Here is a 24469-nt window from a genome sequence, read left to right as displayed (position 1 = left end):
ATAACTTTCCATATCTTGTCCATGCCTCATATAGAGTTTCATTTGGTTTCTGTGTGAACGTAACAATTTCTGCTTGAAGTCTTACGGCTTTAGATGCAGGAAAGAATTGTTTAAGAAATTTGTCAACTAAAACATCCCATGTATCAATCGCCCCTTCAGGTAACGATTCCAACCAATCTTTGGCTTCTCCCTTTAAAGTCCAGGGAAATAACATGAGATATATCTGTTCATCCTCCACTTCTCGGACTTTAAATAGTGTGCAGATCCTATTAAAGGTACGTAGATGTTCATTTGGATCTTCCTTCGGCGCACCACTAAATTGGCATTGATTAGTCACCATGTGTAGAATTTGTCCTTTGATTTCATAATCTGGCGCATTAATGTCTGGATGAGTAATTGCGTGACCTTGGCCAGTGCGTTTAGCTCTCATTCGGTCTTCCATACTTAAAGGTTCCAGATTCTCCATAATTGAATTTGTTGAATCAGAATCACTAGAGGATTCTTATTTAATGGTTCGTTCCTCAACAATCTCCGTTTGAATTATTGGTGGTTCCGGAGGAAAGTTTAATGGTTCAGGATCTACGAACCGTTCCTGAATATTCTCCGGATTCTTAATTGTGAGGTCGGGTACAAAAAATGGATTATCGGAAATTTGAACTGAAGTACTTGGTCGACTGGATGACGATTCTAAAGAAAAATCAACGGCAGTAATATTTGCTAAATGTCTTGATCTAGTTACAGGTGGTGAACGTACAAAAGGTGGTGAACGTCTTGCTCGGTGCATTCACTGAATATCCTATTAGTTTTTAAAAGGAAAGAAAAATTATAATAAGTTATCCAATCAATAGACTTTTCTGATTTTGCCCACGTTTCGAATAGCCAAAAGATGCAGCAGAGGGGCAGGATTCGTTTGGTCTCAATATAATTGAGGACTGTTTGGCTCCAATAACCCGGTCCACGTACAAATCCAACTATTACTACGAACCAGAAAATTTTGATGTCTATTAATTTAACCACTTAAAATAAATTTTCGTAATTTTAAGAAATTTAGAATAGAAGTAGAATAAAAATCTATGTTCTAAAACTAGAATAGCGAGAAATAAGAAAGAAAAAGAGTTCGTCGGAAAAGGTCGAAAAATAAAAATGGTTGAAAAATAAAAGGTGACGGAAAGATAAAAGAAACTGATAAAAACTTAAAAATACTTGACTAACCTAACCTTATTACTACAACTAACTTAAAATTATAATCGCAAATTGAGATTACTAATTGGAATGATAATTGATACATAGTAAAAGGTGTCTAAAAATATTAAAGCTTACAGGAAAAACTAAATCCCAAATGGAAATAACTTAAAAAGAAACTAAAACTTAAAAAGGCGTCGCAAAATTCTAAAGCACCTAAATCTTAATCTAAGAAAAAGCACTTAAGGAATTCTACGGCAAAGACTAAAAATCTAGGAGTAAAATTAACTATGGCATAAAAAACTAAGTGTAAAACTAAATATGAGCGAAAAATACAAATATTACGCTACAACGATTAAAAAGGGACAAAATATAAAAATATACAAAAAGTTGTAAAAAGTACAATTTTTATAAAAATATTATTTTTATATTAATTATTTATTAAAACTACTAATTTTACAAATTAATTAAACTAATTAAACAAAATATAAAATAAATAAAAAGTAAAACAAAAAATAAAACTAATTATAAAAACTAGGGTTAATAATAATAATAATAATTAATCACCCGTAATTAATGCTAATTTAGGGTTTTGTCGCCTGTCAGAAAATCTCCGCGACTTGCGGTATTCAAAACATCAAACCCCGCGACTCGCGGGGTTTCAAATTTCAACTGACAGGTTTCAAATTCGACGCGTTTTTCTTTATTTTTTTTTATTTTTTTTCTGTTTTCTGTTTTTATATTTTATGTTTATATTATCTTATTAAAATATTTATGTAATCTAAATAAAACTTATCTTTAATAACTAAGATAAAAATAAAATACTTTATAACAATAAAAAAAATAGATTTATATATATATATATATATATATATTTTTCGGTTTTTTATATTTATAAAATATATTTATAAAATAAATTAAATAAAACTCATATTTTTATAAAATAAAACTTATATTTATCAAACTCCTAAAAATACATAAATTTTTGTTTTTCTTTTTATATTTTCGAATAATTAAAACGTATTTTTACAAAAACGAATTTTAATAAAAGTTAACTAATTTTTTTTTTTTTTATATTAGCGTTGCGCTTCCGGCTTTTAAGAGAGTTCCCCGGCAGCGGCGCCAAAAATACTTGATGTTTCGCGAGGGGTATATAAAATAGTTATTAAATTTTAGCAGGAAATACTATTAAATACGATACAATTTTACACAATATATTTATTTATTTATAGAATGGATATACTTAAACCTTGCTACAACACTTATAGGCAGTGTACCTAATCGTACAGTAGTGTAGTTTTTAGTAAGTCCGGTTCGTTCCACAGGGAATCTTTTTTAAACAAAGCTCAACGCTATATTAGTTTACTTTTATAAAAATACACTACATATATATAAGTAATATTATTATTATAAAGGGGGGTTTTTACCGTTTAATGACCGGTTTGTCGATTTTAAAACTTTAGTCGCAGTTAAAACCAAATGTAAAATATAAATAAATACAAGACTTAAATTAAAGCGTAACGTAAATAACTATAATGAAATTACGAATAATAAAAGTGCGATAAAATAAAATAACAATAAATAAAAATGCGATAATTAGAAGTGCAATTAAATATAAAATAAAGGAAATTAAATATGAAATAAAAGAATTATGCTTATTTAAACTTCCGTAATCATGATGTTTGACGTGTTGATTTTAGTTTTATGCCCATGGGTTAATTGTCCTTTGTCCTGGATTATTTAATATGTCCATACGGATTTGTCCATAATAGTCCATCAGTCATAAATATAAAGAGCGAAAGCCTTCATCAAATTATTCTTATTCCCGAAGTCAAATATTCCAACTAATTGGGGATTCGAATTGTAACAAGGTTTTAATACTTTGTTTAATGAATACACCAGGTTATCGACTGCGTGTAAACCAAGGTTTTACTACTTTGTTAACAATTACACCAATTACCCTTGAATGTAATTCACCCCTGTTTCAACAAGTTTATTAACTATTAATCCAGTTCCGAATCCGGTAAAATGAATAATTATTGGTATTTATAGATATCCCGCCCACCGTACCCAGTCAAGCGTATGTGGTTATATATAAATACGTCAAATTATAAGTTTGTATATTAAATTAACAAGGTATTGTTTAGTTAATATGAAAACCCATTAATAGCCCATAGTCTAATTTCCACAAGTGTCGTTCTTTTGTCCAAACCCCAATTATGGTACAAAGCCCAATTACCCAATTTTAGTAATTAGCCCAACATCATGATTACTTCGGATTAAATAAGCATAATAATAACTTAGCTACGAGACATTAATGTAAAAAGGTTGAACATAACTTACAATGATTAAAAATAGCGTAGCGTTACACGGACAGAATTTCGACTTACACCCTTACAACATTCGCTAACATACCCTTATTATTAGAATTATAATTAAAATTAAAATTAAAATTAAAATATAAATTATAAATATATATATATATTTTACGTATGAGGAGAAGAAGAAAAAGATGATGATTTGCGATCAGAATTCGGTTGCTTTTATAGGGATTTTCGACTTTAGGGGCTCCGCGACTCGCGGCATTTTTGCCTTCAAACTCCGCGAGTCGCGGAGTTTGAAATTACAGCTCATATCAGTTTGGAGTCTTTCTCCGCCGACGGTTTTTATTTATAAATATAATATATATATAATTAATATAATTAATTAAATATTATATTATATTTATATACATAGTTAACTTGTAATTTTTAGTCCGTTGCGTCGAGCGTTGAGAGTTGACTCTAGTCCCGGTTCCGGATTTTCGAACGTCCTTGCGTACAATTTTATATTTTGTACTTTGCGTTTTGAATCTTGTACTCTTGTAATTTCGAGACGTTTCTTATCAATAATTGGAACCTCTTTGATTGTCTTTTGTACTTTTGAGCTTTTTGGTCGTTTGCGTCTTCAATTCGTCGAATCTGTCTTTTGTCTTCACCTTTTATTATTTAAACGAATATTACTTTTAAATAGAACAATTGCAACTAAAAGCTTGTCTTTCTTGAGGAATAATGCTATGAAATATATGTTCGTTTTTAGCATTATCATGAATCATGAAAGGTTTGAACGCAGTTTGTAATCATCAAGATGCAAATGAGGTTTAAGATGAAATCAAGTAGCAGACTTGAAGAATTGTTTAGTTTCATTTGTTATAATCAATATTTTAATTCATTTTAATTGTCCAATATTTTCTTCATTATGCCACTTGTTGGATTCTGATAAGTCAAAATCCAATTATGAAATTGAATGAAAATGGTTATTCTGTGGTGAACGAATTCGTATATCTGTGGATGTAAGTAGGATAGTAAATGATTATTGAATCAGATTCGCAGAATGTACCGTGTAACTGATTAATGTGCAATCTGAATATTCCTAGGGTATTACCTACCCGTTAAAATATTTTCACCATTAACAGTTTGTACAAAAGAATTTTTAATTACAATCCTTATGAAAATATACTTGCATGTATATTTTCTTCAGATGTAATCATGGATTTCATGAGTTAATTTGATATTAAACTCATATGATTTGTGGTTTGAGATAGAATAAGTAATCTCTAAAACTATTAGGAACCACATATTCTTCGCAGAATATTAATGAAGTTATGGATCAATACTTCATCGTTAATTGTTGTTGGTACTCCTTGGTATCTATGGTGCGTATGATGTTGATGTTCGAGGTAAAGATTATGATGTCGAGACGTGTGATGCGGATGTTGTTGTTGGTGGTGGTACTGTTGGTGCAAGTGATGTTGCTGAAGCTGGTACGTTTTGCACCATATTTTTCAAATTTATTACTCTAGCGCGAAGCTTGTTGACTTCTTCCATTACTCCAGGATGATTGTTGGTCGGAACGAGTGAATGAATAGGGTTTAAAATTTTAGATAGAATATAATCGTGGCGAGATACTCTGGAAATGAGAGTGAAAATGGTGTTTCGAATCGGTTCGCCGGTAAGTGTTTCAGGTTCTTTGTCAAGAAAGGAATGTGGTGGATAGAAGGGATCACCTTCTTCTTGTCTCCAATGATTAAGTAGGCTGCGAACCCATCAGATGAATTGGGGATGGCCGATTGGTTGATTCGTTCTGGTGACGCTGCTTCCGAAGTTTAGCTGAACATTCATGTCGGAATAGCTGTCGGAATAGCTATCGGAATAGCTATCGAAATCTGAGGGACTCGAACTGGTTGAGGGATTCATCTCGTACAATCAGATGAAAGATTTTCGATAAGAAATAGATTATAGGATGTAGATTATTACCCTGCAATACCTAATTTACATATGCATATATAATACTAAAATCCCATAAGTTACGGAGGAATCTACGGAAGCTGTCAGACAAAGGTAACAATATCAGATACGCTAAGATATGAATTTATCTATACACTGTCTATGCAATAGAGGCAGTAATACGTGTCTAGACTAAGAATGATAAGCAAATGATTTCCTAAGAATGATAAGCAGATGATTTCCGACTAGAAATGATAAGCAAAACTTTTGACATGCAGACACGGTCGAAGTCCAGACTCACTAATGCATCCTAACGACTTATCAGTTAGACACACTAATGCAGACCTGGTTCGCTAAGACCATCGCTCTGATACCAACTGTAGAGACCCGTCCTAATCCATCCGAACGAAGTCCATATCGATTATAAACGATTCACAACAGTTGATTACATCGTGAGGTACTTGACCTCTATATGATACATTTTACAAACATTACATTCGTTTTTAAAAGACAAACTTTCATTTACATTGAAAGTTGACGGCATGCATACTCTTTCGTAATATATCCATCTATAATTGACTTAGTAATAATCTTGATGAACTCGACGACTCGAATGCAACGTCTTTTGAAATATGTCATGAATGACTCCAAGTAATATCTCTAAAATGAGCAAATGCACAGCGGAAGATTTCTTTCATACCTGAGAATAAACATGCTTTAAAGTGTCAACCAAAAGGTTGGTGAGTTCATAAGTTTATCATAAAACAATAAAATTTATTATTTTGATAGACCACAAGATTTAAATGCTGCATGGTACAAATGGGCCCGAATCCTATACCCACCTGTAATGTACATGCGATATCTTTTAAATACAGTACACCTATCTCGTGTACGAAAACATATTTCATAAATCTTAGTAACTGTACACATATCTCGTGCACAAAAAATAACATACACATAACCTGTGTATAAAATCATTCTCTCGATACATAACATTCACTTTTCATTGCTTTCATAGCTTGGCTTGGTAACCGATCTTAACATATAATGCGCATAATAATATCCCCAAAACAGAACATCTCGTTTGTATAATAATCATATAAACTTCAAAGTACTAAACACCACGCCCACTAGCCCTTCTGTCTAGTGAACATTCTGGTTGGGGGTGTTAAACTCGGTAGCTACCTTTAGGATTCACGTCAATTAGGCGTGCACTAATTCTCAAAATTAGTGATGTTCCCTAATTCTTAGGTTACCAAGCAATAATAATCAGGGGAAAAATATTCATATCAATTGTGGCAATTATCACGTCCACATAATTCAATGGTGGCAATTATCACGTCCACATAATTCATTTGAGGAATATTTTGCTTGTGTCTATCTTGTCAAACATTTATAAAAGCATTTCATGTATTCGCAATTCAAAATGTATTTCAAAGGCATTTAATAAATCAGTTGTAAAAGTAGCGCATGTATTCTCAGTCCCAAAAATGTAAAGAGTAAAAGGGAATCAAATGAACTCACACATATAAATATTGTAAAACAGTCTTTAAAACAGTGCATGTATTCTCAGCCCAAAAATATAAAGAGTAAAAGGTAGCAAATGAACTCACCATACTGTATTTTGTAGTAAAAATACATATGACGTCATTTAACAAGTGTATGGTTGACCTCGAATTCACGAACCTATATCATTAATGTATATTAACACGTATATTTGTAATCGAACAAATTTATATATATTATATCTTAGTTTATATGTTATATGTATTATAAGTATAATATTTATTTGTTATAAAAATAATAATAAAAATGATAATAAAAATAATAATGATAACTAAAATAGTAATGATAATAATAATGATAGTTTTTAATAATAATGTAAATTAATAATAATAATATTAAAATTAATAATGTTTTTATATAAAATTTCATTTCAATAATAAGAATAATAAGAATAATAATAATAATAATAATAATAATAATAATAATAATAATAATAATAATAATAATAATAATAATAATAATAATAATAATAAGAAATGAACTACCTTAAAAATCTTTTCCTAAAGAAAATGTCTCAGGCTGGGCTCGAACCCACGACCTCTCATTTCCCTAAAATCCTACTAACCATTACTTCGCTATAACATTTCTGTTTTAATCACAGACCAAATCGTTTTTATTCAGTGTTCTTCTGTTTTCATTTTTCCTAATTTAACCATCATCAAAACCATCGGGCATCATCATTTTCGTTTTCCTTCTTCCTCATCGAATGTCATCACTTTCGCATCACCTTCTCATCATCATCCTATTCTAATCACCATCATTCGATATCCACCATTATCATTTATACGTATAATCGTTAATGTATATATTATCTTATTCGTTAGTGTACCAGTGAGGTTTGGATAATCTTGAATGTTAAACAACATCAACGCATTGAAAAAGGTTGAGCCCAAAGTTGCAGCCCAAAGTTACATTAAGAATTCAAGCAACATGAAATGACCCAACAGAAAAATATAACTCGGCCCAACAAGTAAACATGTAAACTTCGACTTCACTGGTTCATCAATGTTGTATCCTCATCCTCTTGTCATCAATACCTCATCTTCCATTATCATATAATCATATAAAAAAAACAGTTCACAGCAATAAAAAAGATTACTTTGTGTGAATAATTAAGTATGATCATGAGTATTATCATAATCATATCATCACTTTATCATTACGTCATCCAATCACCATCATTTATCACGTTCACCTTATCATCTTAATCGTTGTTTAATCAGAAAGAAGCAAGGAGTCACGAGTAATAGAAAACAGTAATATGAAAGCAAAAACAAAATTATACTGATCGTGACCCCTTTACACGAAACACGTAATTATCTTCCTTATTACATTAAATTACGCGAATCGTGTAGTTTACTAAACAAAACGCGTGTACATTGCCACGTTTCAGTAGACGATTAACAAAAAAAAAAACAACACGCAACTGAAACAGTTTGAAAACAAATCGGAAGGTGATGGTTTATCTATGTTGGTGATTGCAGCAATTTGTAAGTGGGTTTATGGTTATAGTGAAGGTGAAGGTGGTGGTTGATGTGAGGGTGAAGATGGTTACGAGGAAGAAGCGAGGTGGTTCATGATAGTATTGTAGGCGTCGTATAGCCGCGTAAACAACAAGGGTGTTCGGGTTTGATAATGGCTTTTAAGGTTCACGAGAAATATATATATATATATATATATATATATATATATATATATATATATATATATATATATATATATATATATATATATATATATATATATATATATATATATATATATATATATATATATATAGAGAGAGAGAGAGAGAGAGAAAAGAGTGATTGTGAAGGTGGCCGGAGGTTTGGAGAGGGTGGTGGTCTAATGGTGTGCAGCGAGACAGAAAACATAACGAATTCAGATTGTGTAAACACCCGAACAAAGTGGGTACCATTTCCGTGGTCTTAGACTTACATGTTGTGATTAAATGGAAGGGATGAAGGTGATTAAATGGGTTATGGGTTCATCGTATTGTACAGGTGATGTGGGTTTGGTGGTGACGGTTTAACATAATAGAAAATAGAAGTAGTTGAGTGGTTCCAGCAAGAAAGAGAAGCAACAACAAAAAAATGATCATGGTTTGGTTGAATCGAAAAGAGAAAACAGAAGATAGATAGTGCACAGTTGATAAAAGGGGTTGATGAAAGTTCATGTATGGTTTGCATATATATTAATATGCAGATAGATGCCTTATGAATTAAAACAAAAACCAACAGTAACCATCATAGTCATAGCACTAAGTTACGTCACGGGTGATAATGAAATTAAATAGGTGGTGTGTGCTCGACTAACAAAAGAGAAAAGCAAGATGGATTCTTTCGTTATGCACAGTATGAATATATATATATATATATATATATATATATATATATATATATATATATATATATATATATATATATATATATATATATATATATATAAAGTTGATAGTGATTTAAAACAAGAATCAACTAATCAATATTTCAAAGTAAGCACAGTAATAAATTATTATAATATCATTTAGGATTAAAACGTGTGCATTAGATAATAATTCTACCGACAATTTTTCATGGACCGAATTTCGTACTCCGTTGATAAATCAGTGGCGGATAAAAGTTCTCGGAAAAATTCTAAATTTTTACTTTAATTATTTTTATTTATTTTAGTCATTATGGTATAAAATTTGATCCTTAATTTGTTAAATAAAAATTACATCAATTGTCCCTCTCAATTCTAGGTAAAATATAAAAAGTGTTAAAACTTAACAATTAGTTCCTAAATACATTTTTAATAACTCTAAAATTTATAGAACTCATTTTCGTATCGCCATTTATTTTAAAATTACATACGTTTGAACTTAACTTATTTAAATAACCATCGAATGATAAACGAGTGCTTCTATCGTTTACTAAATAAATTCGGAACTATATTTCTATTCAATATACCTTATTTATATATATAGATATGTTTTAAATAATATTTATTATGTATTGTTTTATTTTACATAGTTAATTATAATATATTTCAAACTATTATTTATATATATATTTAAATATATACGTATCTATTTACAAGTAATTGTTCGTGAATCGTCAAAACAGTCGAAGGTCAATTGAATATTTGAAACATTTCAAAATATTTGAGACTCAACATTACAGACTTTGCTTATAGTGTTGAAACTAGGGGTGTTCATTTTCGGATATTCGAAATTCGGATATCCGAATTTTTGGATATCCGAAAATTCAGATAGTGAAAAACCCCATCCGAAATCCGAATCCGAAATTTCGGATATCCGATTTTCGGATATCCGATTTTCGGATATCCGAAATTTCGAATTCGGATATCGGATTATCCGAATATCCGATATTTTTTAAGAACTTCCAATATTTTCGGATAATTTGGATATTTTTCAGATATTTCGGATATTTTTTCGGATATTTCGGATAGTTTTCGAATATTTCGGATAATTTTCAAATAATTTTCGGATTTTTTTGGATTCTTTTCGAAATTTCGGATATTCGGATATCCGAATATCCGAAAATTTTGAAAACTCCATCCGATATCCGAATCCGAAAAATCGGATATCCGATTTTCGGATATCCGAATTTTTGGATATCCGATTTTTCGGATATTTTCGGATTCGGATTTCGGATAATTCGGATTCGGATTCGGATATTTTGAACACCCCTAGTTGAAACCATATAAAGATCAAGTTTAAATTTGGTCGGAAATTTTCGGGTCGTCACAAATTAGGTATAGAAGATTACTGTGGTCTAAGAAGGAGGTGTTGGATCTTGAAGGTGGGTGTAAAATATACTCTGGTATTGAGAAAGAAGTAGAAGATGGTAGAAGTGAGAAGGTGTTGTCTGAGGCGATGGTAATGAGCGGTATAAATATCGACGCTGTGAAATGACCTAAATGCCCAATGTCCACATGTGGAAAAGACTAAAATACCCGGTACTATTCATCAGCCTCGGCTGATATACTTATTTGAAATTTGAAATGAAACTGCCTTGTAACACATACCTTAAAATCCTCATCATTTGAAATATCCCACACCCATTTGGCCATTTGTCTGCACCTTCTGAAGTAGGACTTAAACCCACGTGGTCAACAAGAGACTTGATCAAGGCCATATTACGAGGCCCAACAGTCAACCTTGACCAGTCCCAGGCCCATTCACCTTGTACGAATCGGTCAGAAATTAAACAGTCGGGATTATTCTTCAAGTGAAATACCCTATCAAATTTAGAACACAATGTCCCATCCACTTTCCAATCATCTTTCCAAAAACGAGTGGAACTACCCAATGCATCTTTTTATTATTCGAAGAGGATCCCCAAAAAAATCCCGCTCGAAACCCCTCGAGGGTATTAATAACCGTTTCCGGGCACTTAAAAATAGAAAAAATAAATAAATGCCTAACGATCCCAACACCGATTTAATGAGAGTGAGACGACCGATAGAGAGTAAACTAGCTTTCCACCCTGAAAGCTTCTTTTTAAAGCGTTCTTCCAAACTCTTCCAATTTGCAACTCGTTTCATAGAATCCCCCAACGGAAGTCCTAAATAAGTAAAAGGAAAGCTACCTTTACCACATCCTGCAGAAATAGTAAAGTCTTCAACCTCTATCTCCAAAACCCCGATGCCAAATAATGAAGATTTCGCTACATTAACCGATAGACCCGAGTCTGTATGAAAGTTAACGAGAAGCGCCAAAATTCTGTCTAATTGATCTCTACTCCTTTCTAGATTTATTTATTTTTTTTATGTTTTTTAAAACAAAAAAAAAAAGCAAGGCGTAAGAATTCAGTAAAAGTAATCAACGTACATGAAGCTAAAAACAATACATTGGATCATGATTTCAAGTAAAAACTCCGTACATATATACACATTTATGAGAGTAAGTGCAGTTCAAGCATGAATAAAAAATTTATATTTATATAGATGAATATACTACTTACAAAATAGTGTTTAGACCCACACAACCCGAATCCAAACATGAAGTTCACATTCACCTGTACAATATCTATTATTAAATGCATTATCAATTTCAAAAAAATCTTCAGTTAAATCTTCAAAATAATATCCCGTATTCATTATAAAATGTAGTATCCATCTAGTATCAATCTTCAGTTCAAACTTCAAAATAATAGTCATTCAGCTCCACAAAAGATCTATTATCTAGCAACTAATATACCACATTACCATATCTACTAATACCCACATGTTTTTTTTTTTCGTTTTTGGAACTTTTTAGTGTGGGAGGCTTTTGGCGTTTCACACAAGGAAGAAAACGGTAAAGCGCTTCAAAAATGAGGGATCAAACTTGCCAACATCAAAGGGTAAAAAGTGTACATATCCACAACATCTAAAGGCCTAATTGTAACTTTCATATTTAATATAATAAACATTAAACAAAACCCAACCGAGTTTTTAACGGCCTATATTTTTTTTTCCGCCGCGAGTTAAATTTCTCCGTCGTCACCGTTTAACTCGAAATAATTTTATGAACAAAACACAACTAGCTATATACAAAATGGAGCTTCTTTTAAAAAAACATTCTTTAGCAATTATATGTGTGTGTGTGTGTATATATATATATATATACACATATACATATATTTTCCGCCGCGAGTTAAATTTCTGCGTCGTCACCGTTTAACTCGAAATAAGTTTACGAACAAAACGCAACTAACTACATTCAAAACGGAGCTTCTTTTAATAAAGCATTATTTATCAATTATATACGGGGTATATATATATATATATATATATATATATATATATATATATATATATATATATATATATATATATATATATATTATATATCCGACTCTTTCTACCCCTTTTTCCTCCAAATTTTTTACCTACATTTTCTCTCAATATTGATTTCATAAAAAACGTTAAAATGTTTTACCGCAATGCTCGAGCCATTAGATATATTATATACCAAACAACGTATATTCAAATACAACCGCACCGCGGTCGAACTTTTCTAGTTAGATCTATAGCATACATAAATAAGAAATTCTAGTGAACTCAATTATGATTAAAAAAAAAAAAAAAACGATAATAGTCGAAATAGTTTAAATTAACACTGTGGAAAAAAAATCACAGCCACAACTTCAGACTCATGATTTGTGCCATTATTTCATTTTATACTGCTGACAAATTGTCATAAACTCGAATAGCCTTCCCTTTAGACTGTTTTTAACTTAACGGTGATGTATAGTCAGTTGGGTGGATAATGGGTTTTTAATTTGATACCCTTTTTGCCCTTTAGACTGTTTTTAACCCACACTTTGACATGGAGTCAAATTGGTACATTCTTTTTTTGCAAATAAATTGTTTTTCTGTATTTGACGTCGCAACTATTTGACTTTCATTGAACTAAAATGTCAAATTTGTGTGTCAAATTTGTAACAATTAATTATCAATTCATGATAATAAGTACTTAATTATACATTGTTTTATACAGCTATTATACATTGTTTTATACGGCCGTTAGTAAAATATTGTGTATTATATTCTATGTTTAATGTAAACATAAATTGTGCTACATTGAGGTTAAATAGGTACTAAGAGCACAGAGTGTCGTTCGGTGTTTATTTTCAATGTCCTTTGGAGACACTGGAAATGAATGAGGAGAGAGAAACATGAGGTGTTGTTCAGTGTAAATTCCGAGTGTCCTTTTTATTTTTATTTTACTTCTTTATTCATTTATAATCCTAAATATTTTAATTTATTTTTAATAAAAAATACAAACAAGTAAATAAACCCATTACATTGATTAAAATAATAAAAAAATACTACAATTACAAATAATTGATTTTTTTTTGGAACAGCAACAAAATTTTTATTAAAAAAACTCTACCCTAGCATGGAGCTAGGAAAGGAGAACAACAATTACAAATAATTGATTTAAATACATAAAATTAAACTCGGCTTACATTAAACTAAAAATACTATTAATTATACTAAAACTCAATAAGTATAATATCCATCCGCACTACCTTTACTCTCAGTAGGAATGTAGTCCCAAATATGCTTAGTATACAACTCGATATCTTCCGAGTATATAATTGCATTTCCGAGTATTTTGGCCCATTGATCATCGTTGTTAAGCCATTCAAAATTTCTCTGAATCTGCATCCGAAAACGCATACCAACCTTCCTCGCAGTTAACGTTACGTCTTAAATAATCTAACAATGAAGTACATTAACGCTAGATACAACTACATCCAACGGATGTTTCGTACCACCGACGTATTCCTTCTTAGAGTGGGTAAAATACCCATCGTCATAGACATTAAAAGTAACAATGTTAGTAAACATTATACTTTTGAGGTGAATTTTTTTTTATAAAAATAGAGAGTTAAATATGTGAGTGACGAGAAATGGTTAAATGTTGTATATACATACATAAACATATATATATATATATATATATATATATATATATATATATATATATATATATATATATATATATATATATATATATATGTTTAAAAATATTAAGTAAAAAGTAATAAATGAGGAAAGTGAAATAAATAACCGATAAATAATCAAAAAATTAAAAAATCAAAGAAGCCACCGTCAGATTTCCGCTCACTGACGCCGGCCCGGTGTCGTTTTTGATCTTGTCCCAGCGTCGTCGTCGAGCACAAACACTGGTGATTTGATCGACACCTGGGGCTCAAATTATTACTCCCTCCGTCTTTAATTTATTGTCCAATAATCAATTTTCCGATATTCTAAATTAATTGTCTACTATTATTCCTTGATGTGTGTATGTTGATAGGTTTAGAAAAGAAAGAAAAAAATAAGGGCAAATTTGGAAAGTAACAGGAAATACAAATTTTATACTATTTTTTTAAACTATATACTTTTTATCCGTGAACAATTAATACATGTAAAATGAATTATCAAACAATGGAGGTGTTTAGAAAATGAGAGGTGATCTTAACACATCACTTTTTGATCCATGTACATTCAGTTACCTATTATACAGTTATTTATTATATTTATATATTTATATTTAGATTTAGATTTAGAATAATAAAATAATATAAGCTCAATTTTCAAAATTAATCTAAGAATATAATTATAAATTTATGAGAGAAAAATGTAGATGAGTGGGAGAATTACTTTTTGTTTTCTAGAGTTCAAGCTTCTTCGAGAAGGAGAACACATTTCCCCCCAAATTTTATTTCCACATTAACCCCTCAAATTCCTTCAATCACCCGGCCAAAACCCTTCCCTCCAACGGCTGCCGGATTTATCTTCTCCACCGCCGGTAACTTCTCACTCATTTTTTCACTTCCATCTGTCACTTTACTCACAAACGTACATGCTTAATTGAATTTATTAAGTTTGACTTTGTATTTTGCTATCAGGTCTCTCCAGTAATTGACTATTTGTGTTAGGTTAAATCAAATGGATTTGGATCCTGATGATGTTTTTCGTGACGATGAAGACGATCCTGAAAATGATTCCTATCAGGTTTTTATTCTACTCATGTAGTCATGTTATTATTTCACTTGTACTTGTATCTAGGGTTGTATTCACTAAAATGATGAGTTTTGATTTTTGAATTCATTTGTCAATATTAAATATAAATATTTACGTTTTGAGTATTAATTGATGATTTTTTGGCTACCAGGACAAGCAATCAAGCAAAGAACTAGTGGTGTTTCTTGTGGATGCTTCGCCGAAAATGTTCAGTGTCACTTGTCCCGGGGTTCGAACTTATCTTTGTTACATTTTTTTATGTAAATATTATTGATTGATAATTACCATGTCTTTTAATTTATTTTGTGTTCAGAAAGGTGATGATGTTCAATGCTGCGGTTGTAGTTCGAATAATGTCGTTTAGTTTCACCGAAAATGTTCAGTCTTTTGCAACTTTTGACTCAACTATAAACTATGAATGGGGGTGTTGGGTTCTTAGTGCTGTAGTTGACTAGTTGCTGACTAGGAGGAAATCGATGTGAAACATATGTAGAATGCATCTACACCACATGACTTTAAATTAGGCTAGTTGAATATGGATTGTTTTCGGTTAGATACATAGTGCTACGCATATTAGTTTTTTTTCGTGTTTTTGTGGCAAATGTACTAGACTAGTTTTTTTTTTTTTCACTTGTTTTTTTTTTCTTCCATGAATTGGAATGTTTAATTTTAGAAGTACTCTTACGTAGTGCCAGCTTATGACTATTTGTTTATTTGAATATGTCCAACAATTTGTTATGGTGATAATAGATAAACATGTAATATAGGATTCAGAAGTTTGTATATGACCTTCCCAAATGAAAGTTGTTGAATGTAATACAAGTCGTATGTTATATACTAAAAGCTTATTCATCTTCACATAAACGTTTACGTACCTCAACTTGAAGTTTAATGACTTTTATAATCAAAATTAGGCCGATAAATGCGTGCCCCTTAATTCTCGTAATTGTAGGTTTGTACGGTGCAACAATTTTAGAATGATATATGTGTATATTTCTAGGTTATTATATCTAAGTAATTTTAAATATTGTTGCTATTTATATGCATAACATAATTTCTGCTTTTGTTGACGGCAATGTTCTGCAGGAAGATCAAGAGAATACATCTCATTTTCACGTTGCTGTCAATTGCATTGCACAGGCTATAAAGGTTCAGATTATTAACAGGCCATATGATGAAATTGCAATATGCTTCTTTAATACTGTAAGTGACTAATAACTCACATAAACTGAAAAGTTATTTGCCATTGTACGCCAACTTTATTTAGTTGGTATCACAAGAACTGATTTATATGCAGAGAGAAAAGAAAAATCTTCAAGATCTTAGTGGTGTTTATGTATTTAATGTTCCTGAAAGAGAGCATTTAGACAGTCTTACAGCTCGGTTTATTAAAGAATTTGATCATATCGAAGGTTTGCTCGTGGTTTTGTCATGTATAAGATATAACAGTTTCTTTACATGTTACTGAAAGAGAACATTAACAGGCTATTATTTTTTGTTGTGCTTGGTACATGAATGCAGAATCGTTCAGCAAAGTTATTGGGAGCGAGTATGGTATTGTTCCTGGATCTAGGGATAATTCATTGTACAATGCACTTTGGGTTGCTCAGGCCTTACTTCGTAAGGGGTACGTTTTTTAGTTTTTTTTCTTTCTTTCTTTTTCTGTAAATTGCACTAGGCTACTAGGTTATAACAACTTGATAAAATTTTCAGATCTGCAAAAACAGCTGATAAGCGCATATTATTACTTACAAATGAAGACGATCCTTTTGGAAGTATTAAGGGAGTGACAAAGCTAGACATGACTAGAACAACATTGCAGCGTGCTAAGGTGATAGATGATTATAAATAAATAGTAGTGTAGTTACAAATTTGATATATTATAAGTTCTGAAATTGTGACACAAACTATCTGACTGTTAAAGAGCATTATTTTGGGCTCTTATTTTTTATGTTTTTATTTAGGTGAATTACTTATATAATACTCCATAACTGTTGCAGGATGCGCAAGACCTTGGGATCTCAATTGAACTTCTACCTTTAAGTAGGCCAAATGAAGAATTTAATGTCTCACTTTTTTATGCTGTATGTTACTGCTCAGAATACGTCTATTAGAATCTTAAATTTTGATTTTAAATTTTTTTTTTTATTTTTTTTTTTATATAAACGTTTTAGTTATTTACACATCATTGCTTTGTCTTTCATATACCAGGATTTAATTGGAGTTGAAGGTGATGAGCTTGCTCAGTTCATACCGTTGGCTGGAGAAAGGTATGCAGTATATATGTTATTTACTACATTTAGTATTTTCATATTTCTAATTTTAATCAGCAATTGATAATTTTATTAGATTGTGTACTAACTAGAAGTGAAACAAACTACTTTCAAATCTTAATGGTATAATAATTTCTTTTGCAACACTTATTTTGTGAGGTAGGAAATTATAAAGTAACTTCTTGAGCGTAGAGATAAATATTAACATTTATCCATCTTCCGTTAAATAAGTGAATGTCGATGATATTTTAAGTGAGGAAATAATGATAGCAAAATGATCTTTACTAATACACACATTCTGTAACTCTTTTCAACTTCACGAATATTACAAATGTATTTTTGATAAAAGAAGTTTTGAAATGGCGAGCAATTTGTTTGATTTCTTGTTAAATATCTAAACTACTTACGAAGTGAAATACAACTTTTTCATTGAGTTGCCCTATATTTTCACAAGATGTTTTTCAATCTCTATATATCAACATAATTCTTTTTAAGGCTATGTTAATGCGTACAACATATTAAACGTCATGTTTACATTACTCAATGCATTTTGATATGCAACCAAATATGAATTAGGTAATTCCAAATCCAGCATTTGCTAGTGAGAAATGAAAGTGATGTAGAAATTGTTGATTTTTTTTTATGGCTGCTTTTATCCAATTTCAGATTTGAAGACCTTAACAAACAGTTAAGAAAACGCATGTTTAAGAAGCGCAGAGTTCGCAGGATTACATTCATGATTGCAGGCGGTTTATCAATTGAACTAAATACATATGCTCTCATTCGTCCAACTGTTCCAGGTCAGCAAGTTGTTTTTTGTATGACGTCTATGCAAAACATATAAAGATAGGAATTTGGGCTGATTCATCTTACTGTTGTTTCAGGGAAAGTTACATGGCTCGATTCTGTCACAAATCTTCCTTTAAAGGTAAATTGTTAATTTTTATTTGTTACTTGCTCTTGTATGAATCTAAAAATTGTTAATTTTTATTTGTTACTTGCTCTTGTATGAATCCATAAGTTGTAACGGTTAATAATGTATTTTGCAGGCTGAAAGGTCGTTAATTTGTGCTGATACCGGGGCACTTGTGCAAGAGCCTCCAAAGCGTTTTCAAAATTACAAGAAGTTAGTTGCAACTTCTTACTGATCTGTATTCTATACGTTTTAGTTCACCGATTCTGTGTGTTAGAGAAGGCAGATTTTAGCAAGTTGTCATTACTGTTTTTATTTGGATATAAATTATATAATAACTTCATGTGACAATGCCATATATTTTTTTTCAGTGAGGATATAAAGTTCTCAATAGAGGAGCTCTCGGAGATCAAAAGAGTTTCAACAGGAAACTTACGGCTTTTAGGTTTCAAGCCGTTAAGTTGCTTGAAGGATTATCACAACTTAAAGCCACCTGCATTTGTTTTTCCTAGTGATGAGGTATTATCCTTACCTAAAAAAGATAACTTCAATGTGATATAGACTCCCCATATATTTCTATTAAAGTTAACCTTAAATCCTTAATAATGTAGACATTTGTTCGTTGCCTAAATGCTAACATAAACTATAAACTATACTACAAACTATTGTGCAGCAGAATGTATTTGGAATCATTGGCACAATTTAAGTTATTGTCATGTGCAAATAGAGTGGTTTTGTGAAAGAACAATATATACACCTGGATTTTTTTTTTTTGCCGAAAAGCAAACAAATACACTTGGATTATAATTTTTTTCAACTTCAATGCAATATTCTTTTGCAGGAAGTTATGGGAAGCACTTGTGTTTTCATTGCTCTTCACAGATCTATGATACGTCTCAAACGGTTAGTAATTGAACTAATGGTCTTTCATATCCGAAATTATTAGTTATTAGTTATTATTGTTAAATTCTAAATAAAATAGGTTTACATTACTATTTTTAACAACTATTATACAGTTGAATAAATGTGTAATGTTCTAGTGTAGCTATGTACCTTTTGTCTGTCCGATTGGACTAGCATGTGTATGTATATTTTTTTTCTAAAATCTCTTATATTTCCTCAATTTCAGTTTCGCAGTTGCATTTTATGGGAGTTCATCTCGCCCTCAATTGGTTGGTCTGATTGCACAAGTAAGTTCCTACCTAATGATTCCTGTATTTATACTCTTATGCTTCTGTTTTTTATTCAGTACTACTTTGTTTTTGTGAAGCGTTTGTTGAATATACAAATCATGAATTCAGTTTAATTATTTTTTCAACTCGTTCTTAACCCAGCGTTCTACTTTTATTCTCATGGTTTGAAAATGCAGGAAGAAATCATTGAAGGGGGTGGTCAGATTGAACCACCAGGAATGCACATGATATATCTTCCTTATTCTGATGATATACGACCTATTGAAGAAGTAAGAATTAGCCTTCATCGGGTTATAATTATGCTTGTATTTGTAGTGTTTTTAGCTTTCATCCTTTTAAACAGTAAAACGACCATAATATTTGTCCCATTTAGACCATTATATTATTGCTTTGCTCTTTCTGAGGTATACGAGTGACGTAAGGTTTGTTATATTCCGGAAATCAATATTTGAAGTTACAACATTACTTGCACATATCATTAGTGAAGTTGAGTACATCAATGATTAATGATTAATTATTATTTAAATTACAAGAAAAAAGTCAAACTACTTATTTCTTACTAAAACCATATATGTGCAGCTTCATGCCGAACCTAGTGGCGTGCTTTCTGCGGCCACCGATGATCAAATCCAAAAAGCTGCTGCTTTGGTAAAACGTGTAGACTTAAAAGACTTTTCAATCTGCCAATTTTCAAATCCTGGTATTCCTTTCTTCTTTTCTTTTATTTGAAACTAGTTTTATGAGCCCGTGCGTTGCACGGCACTTGTTTAATTAGTATACGATTACTTTAGTATTGATCCTTACCAACCAAATGTATAATACAATTGTAATAAAAAAACCATTTATCACTGATAACATTTGTATCGAAAGTATTACTATTAAAAGCATTGTATACGATAACGTTAGTATTGCACACACTTTATATAATGTATGATAACATGAGTATGAGGTATTAAAAACATTAGTATTAGTATCATAAACATTAGTATTGAATAAAATTACAATACAACAATCCGTTGTTCTCATTCAATGTTGCGAAGTTTTTTGAACATAGAGTAATACGTTTATGAGCCCGTCCGTTAAAATACGTATCGCAAATGTCAAAAAGTTGATATACTGCAAATATATTTAAATATCATATTTTGGATTTAGTATAGATATTTTATTGTTTATTTTAATTAAGTTATATACCTAATTTTATTTAAAGTTTATTCATTTATTTTCTGTACATTTCACACACACATTTATGTTATGGAGTATAATTTATGCTCAAATATAATCTTATGTATTAGGGTGCGGATCTTGTTTACTACTTTTTATGTGTATACATGCTAATAGTCGATAATAATATTGTCAGATTTAATATTTAAGTAATTGTATTGTACTTAAAATATGATTAAACAATATTAACTTTTATATTTATATTATTTTATTAATCTATTTAATTTAAACTATCTTTTTTTTTATATATTTTTGTTTACGCCACATGTGAAGTTCTATTGCTCCCGTTTCTTCCATTTTTATATTTATATTATTTTATTTATATAATTTAATAATTAAAGTAATTGTATTTTATTTAGAATATGAATAGTTTCCTTATTTGAGAAAATCAATTAAATAGATGAGATGAACAATAGAATGACACGTGTCAAGAATAAAGGAGTTGACACGTCAGCATAATGGCACGTGCTTTATATAACGTATAGATAGATAGATAAGTTAGAAGAATAAATTTTGTTCTTGGCATTGAAAGTTCAGATCGTGTTTTTATTTTGTAATGCAGTCTACTATAAACTGTTATTCTTTTCATTCGAGTTATTAATACACACTACTTTTTTATTTTATTTATTTATTTATTATTTTTATTTTGCAGCACTGCAGAGCCACTATGCAGCGTTGCAGGCTCTGGCTCTTGATGAAGATGAGATGCCTGAAATTGTGGATGAAACACTTCCAGATGAAGAAGGCATGTCAAGGTACTCAATCTATTTTTTTATATATATATTTTTCTTCGATACACGTATCATGCAAATACGCTTATATGATGAGTTCTATAATGACAGGCCAGGGATTGCTAAAGCATTGGAAGAATTCAAGGTTTCCGTTTTCGGAGAGAACTACGATGAAGAAGCTGAAAACGCAACACGAGGGAAGGCAAATAATGCCACCAAGAAAAGGAAATCAGCTGCTGAAGAAAAGTGTGCGTATTATGATTGGGCCAAACTTGCAGACGATGGAAAGGTGTGCTAAATACATTAAAATTATTATGCGCGTTAAAATTTGATTTCTTCAACTATTGTCAATTTCGGAGATGTAATTTTTATCTAGATATACAACAATGTACCTACTCCCAGTGTTGCAGAACTCGGAATTACTCGGAATTACTCGGCGAGTACTTGGTTATACTCGGTAAAATTAGGTCAAACTCAGTCAACTCAGCCAAACTTGGTCAAATTCGGTCAAACTCTGCCAAAACATTGGATTTTCAGGAAAATCGGTCAAAATCAGTCAAAACTCGGTCAAAGTCAAACTTGGTTAACTTTCGAGTACTCCGAGTTGAGTACTCTCTAAAAATCCTGACCGAATATTATCCGAGTAACGATTATTGCAACCGTGCCTAATCCTGCCACAGATTACATTTTGATTATTAATTTACAATTTACATATCTGATGCTTTTCACATTTTGTGTGCAGTTCATGATCACTTTCTACTAACTTATCAATATTTTTATGTCTTTGTGGATTGCAGCTGAAGGATTTGACTGTAACAGAACTCAAGTGTTACCTAACAGCCAACAATCTTACTGTTGCGGGGAAAAAAGAAGCTTTGATCAGTAGGATTTTAACACACATGGGTAAATGACCAAATTAGCATGTACGAACCTTTTCTCTTTAACTGCGTTTTGTGTACCAACGAAGGCATTATTATCATATGTGGAATGTTCATAACTGAATTGTGCAGAATGAATTCGTTTCTAGTTTTAATCTGTGCCACATACTAAGCTCTGTAGGTTAATGTTTTCTTTTACTTTATATGAGTTGCCTATAAGCCTTAATTTAAAGTAACAATTCTTTATGACCAGTTTGGTAATTACACTTTTATACATATGTATTTTTTTTTATTTTTTTTCATATAGAAGTGGAATCCTTTTCTCAGACTAATAGGCGGGTTTTTGGTACATGTGCAAAGTATACACAAAGCTAACAGGGCCAAAAATTTCAAAGAGGTCCATTTGAAGAATAATACTAATGCATTAATTATATAGAACTGAATATTATTAAAATTAAGATTTTAAATTGTAATTAACTAGTTTATAAATTATGAATTTAAAAATTGCTTGGTTATGACCTACTATATAACTCAAATTCAGCTCAGCTCATCTTTGATGTCTTTAGGGCTCCATTTTGTAAAGGGTTAAAGTTTTAAATAGGTTATATACCTTCACTATTGTTCCAATGTACGCTATATACCTCAAAAAATACCAGTGTACTTTCAAAAAATGTTTTAGTGTAGGCTATTGGTTACCGGTTACCCGCTGAACGGGTAAACTTAATTATTTAACATTTTTTTTGCATTTTATATGACTACAAATAGGTAATATATTTTCAGTAGGCTATATAAAAAACTGTTTTGTTCTGATGTATCACCAACGTCATTCTCCACAAAGATGCCACGTCATTGTTGAGTTTTTTATCCGGTTAATAAGTTTTGTCCGTTCATATTAGTACAATTTTCAAAAGTATATAGCGTACACTTGTATTTTTGGCTATATAATCTACACTAGGATAAAAGTGAAAGTATATAGCCTATTATAGCTCTAACCCTTTTGTAAAAAGTTATATATTGTAAAAATAACGTTTGGTTTGGCCATAGAATTAGAAATAGAATTGGTTTAAAAGATGTTAAAAAATTTGTATATGATTGCTACGGTTATATAATTGTTTGGTTCTCACTTCTCACATTTCATTTTGAAGCACACATTTTTCTTATGGTTGGTACTTTGGTAATGAGGACAGAATTTTGAAAATTAAAATCCAATCATGACAATGGAATTATAATCCAAACACATATATATATATATATATATATATATATATATATATATATATATATATATATATATATATATATATATATATATCACTACAACATATAAATTTACTATTCACCACATTATTATAACCCAAAAGGGTATTTTAGTCTTTTATGCCATAAGATATTTTAGTTTATTAATCTTCAACACATTTCTCAATCCTTCCATTCTTAACCTACCTTTTTCATCTTCATCGTTCCAACCCATTAACCTGTCACATATTTTCACAATCTTCATTACAGTTAACATTCAAAGGTGTCTGTTATGCAGTTTTCAACTTGAAGACCATAACCATCTTTTTTCTCAATGTCTCTAAATCAAGAGTCAAGATTGGTGTGATATGAGCTGACACACTTTCTTAAAATTGGGTCCATTCTAAATGCTAGATAAAGAATATTTGAACTTTTTTCTCTGTGATCCATGTATTATTTCTCACATTGCTAACAACGTCTCTCAT

The 24469-nt window shown here is 30.7% G+C and overlaps 1 protein-coding gene and 1 long non-coding RNA gene across 5 annotated transcripts in view; one reads left to right on the top strand and one right to left on the bottom strand.

The window, feature by feature from the left end:
• The window catches only part of LOC139858362 (uncharacterized), a 43298-nt gene extending 32415 nt beyond the window's left edge, over positions 1-10883 (bottom strand). For 2 of the 3 annotated variants that reach the window (XR_011762911.1, XR_011762909.1), the window contains exon 1: positions 10787-10883. This is a non-coding gene — a long non-coding RNA (uncharacterized lncRNA). The remainder of the gene's footprint in view (positions 1-10786) is intronic. The other variant, XR_011762910.1, reaches the window with a different exon arrangement.
• Positions 10884-15177: 4294 nt separating this feature from the next.
• LOC139857346 (ATP-dependent DNA helicase 2 subunit KU70) lies at positions 15178-22903 on the top strand. Of its 2 annotated transcripts, none has more exons than XM_071846093.1 (20): positions 15178-15324; positions 15455-15530; positions 15691-15768; positions 16626-16742; positions 16837-16951; positions 17061-17166; positions 17253-17370; positions 17540-17623; positions 17751-17809; positions 18479-18612; positions 18697-18740; positions 18862-18938; positions 19097-19244; positions 19567-19628; positions 19855-19915; positions 20095-20187; positions 20498-20618; positions 21792-21894; positions 21982-22159; positions 22668-22903. In XM_071846093.1, the coding sequence occupies exons 2-20, from the start codon at positions 15465-15467 to the stop codon at positions 22779-22781; spliced, it is 1878 nt and encodes a 625-aa protein (XP_071702194.1). In that variant the 5' UTR covers positions 15178-15324; positions 15455-15464; the 3' UTR covers positions 22782-22903. The 2 variants fall into 2 exon arrangements, with proteins under 2 accessions (XP_071702194.1, XP_071702193.1); XM_071846092.1 differs by having other exon boundaries at positions 15425-15530.
• The last annotated feature ends 1566 nt before the right edge of the window (positions 22904-24469 follow it).

This window comes from Rutidosis leptorrhynchoides, chromosome 7 (assembly GCF_046630445.1).
Source record: "Rutidosis leptorrhynchoides isolate AG116_Rl617_1_P2 chromosome 7, CSIRO_AGI_Rlap_v1, whole genome shotgun sequence".
Taxonomy (NCBI): domain Eukaryota; kingdom Viridiplantae; phylum Streptophyta; class Magnoliopsida; order Asterales; family Asteraceae; genus Rutidosis; species Rutidosis leptorrhynchoides.
Note: the sequence above shows the minus strand (reverse complement) of the source record. Positions and strands in the feature narration are given on the sequence as shown.

Coding starts and splice junctions, on each gene's coding strand:
- LOC139857346 (XM_071846093.1), top strand. CDS start 15,465: ATGGATTTGGATCCTGATGATGTTTTTCGTGACGATGAAGACGATCCT. Junction 17,167..17,252: donor CAGGCCTTACTTCGTAAGGG/GTACGTTTTTTA, acceptor TAAAATTTTCAG/ATCTGCAAAAACAGCTGATA. Junction 18,613..18,696: donor CATTCGTCCAACTGTTCCAG/GTCAGCAAGTTG, acceptor CTGTTGTTTCAG/GGAAAGTTACATGGCTCGAT.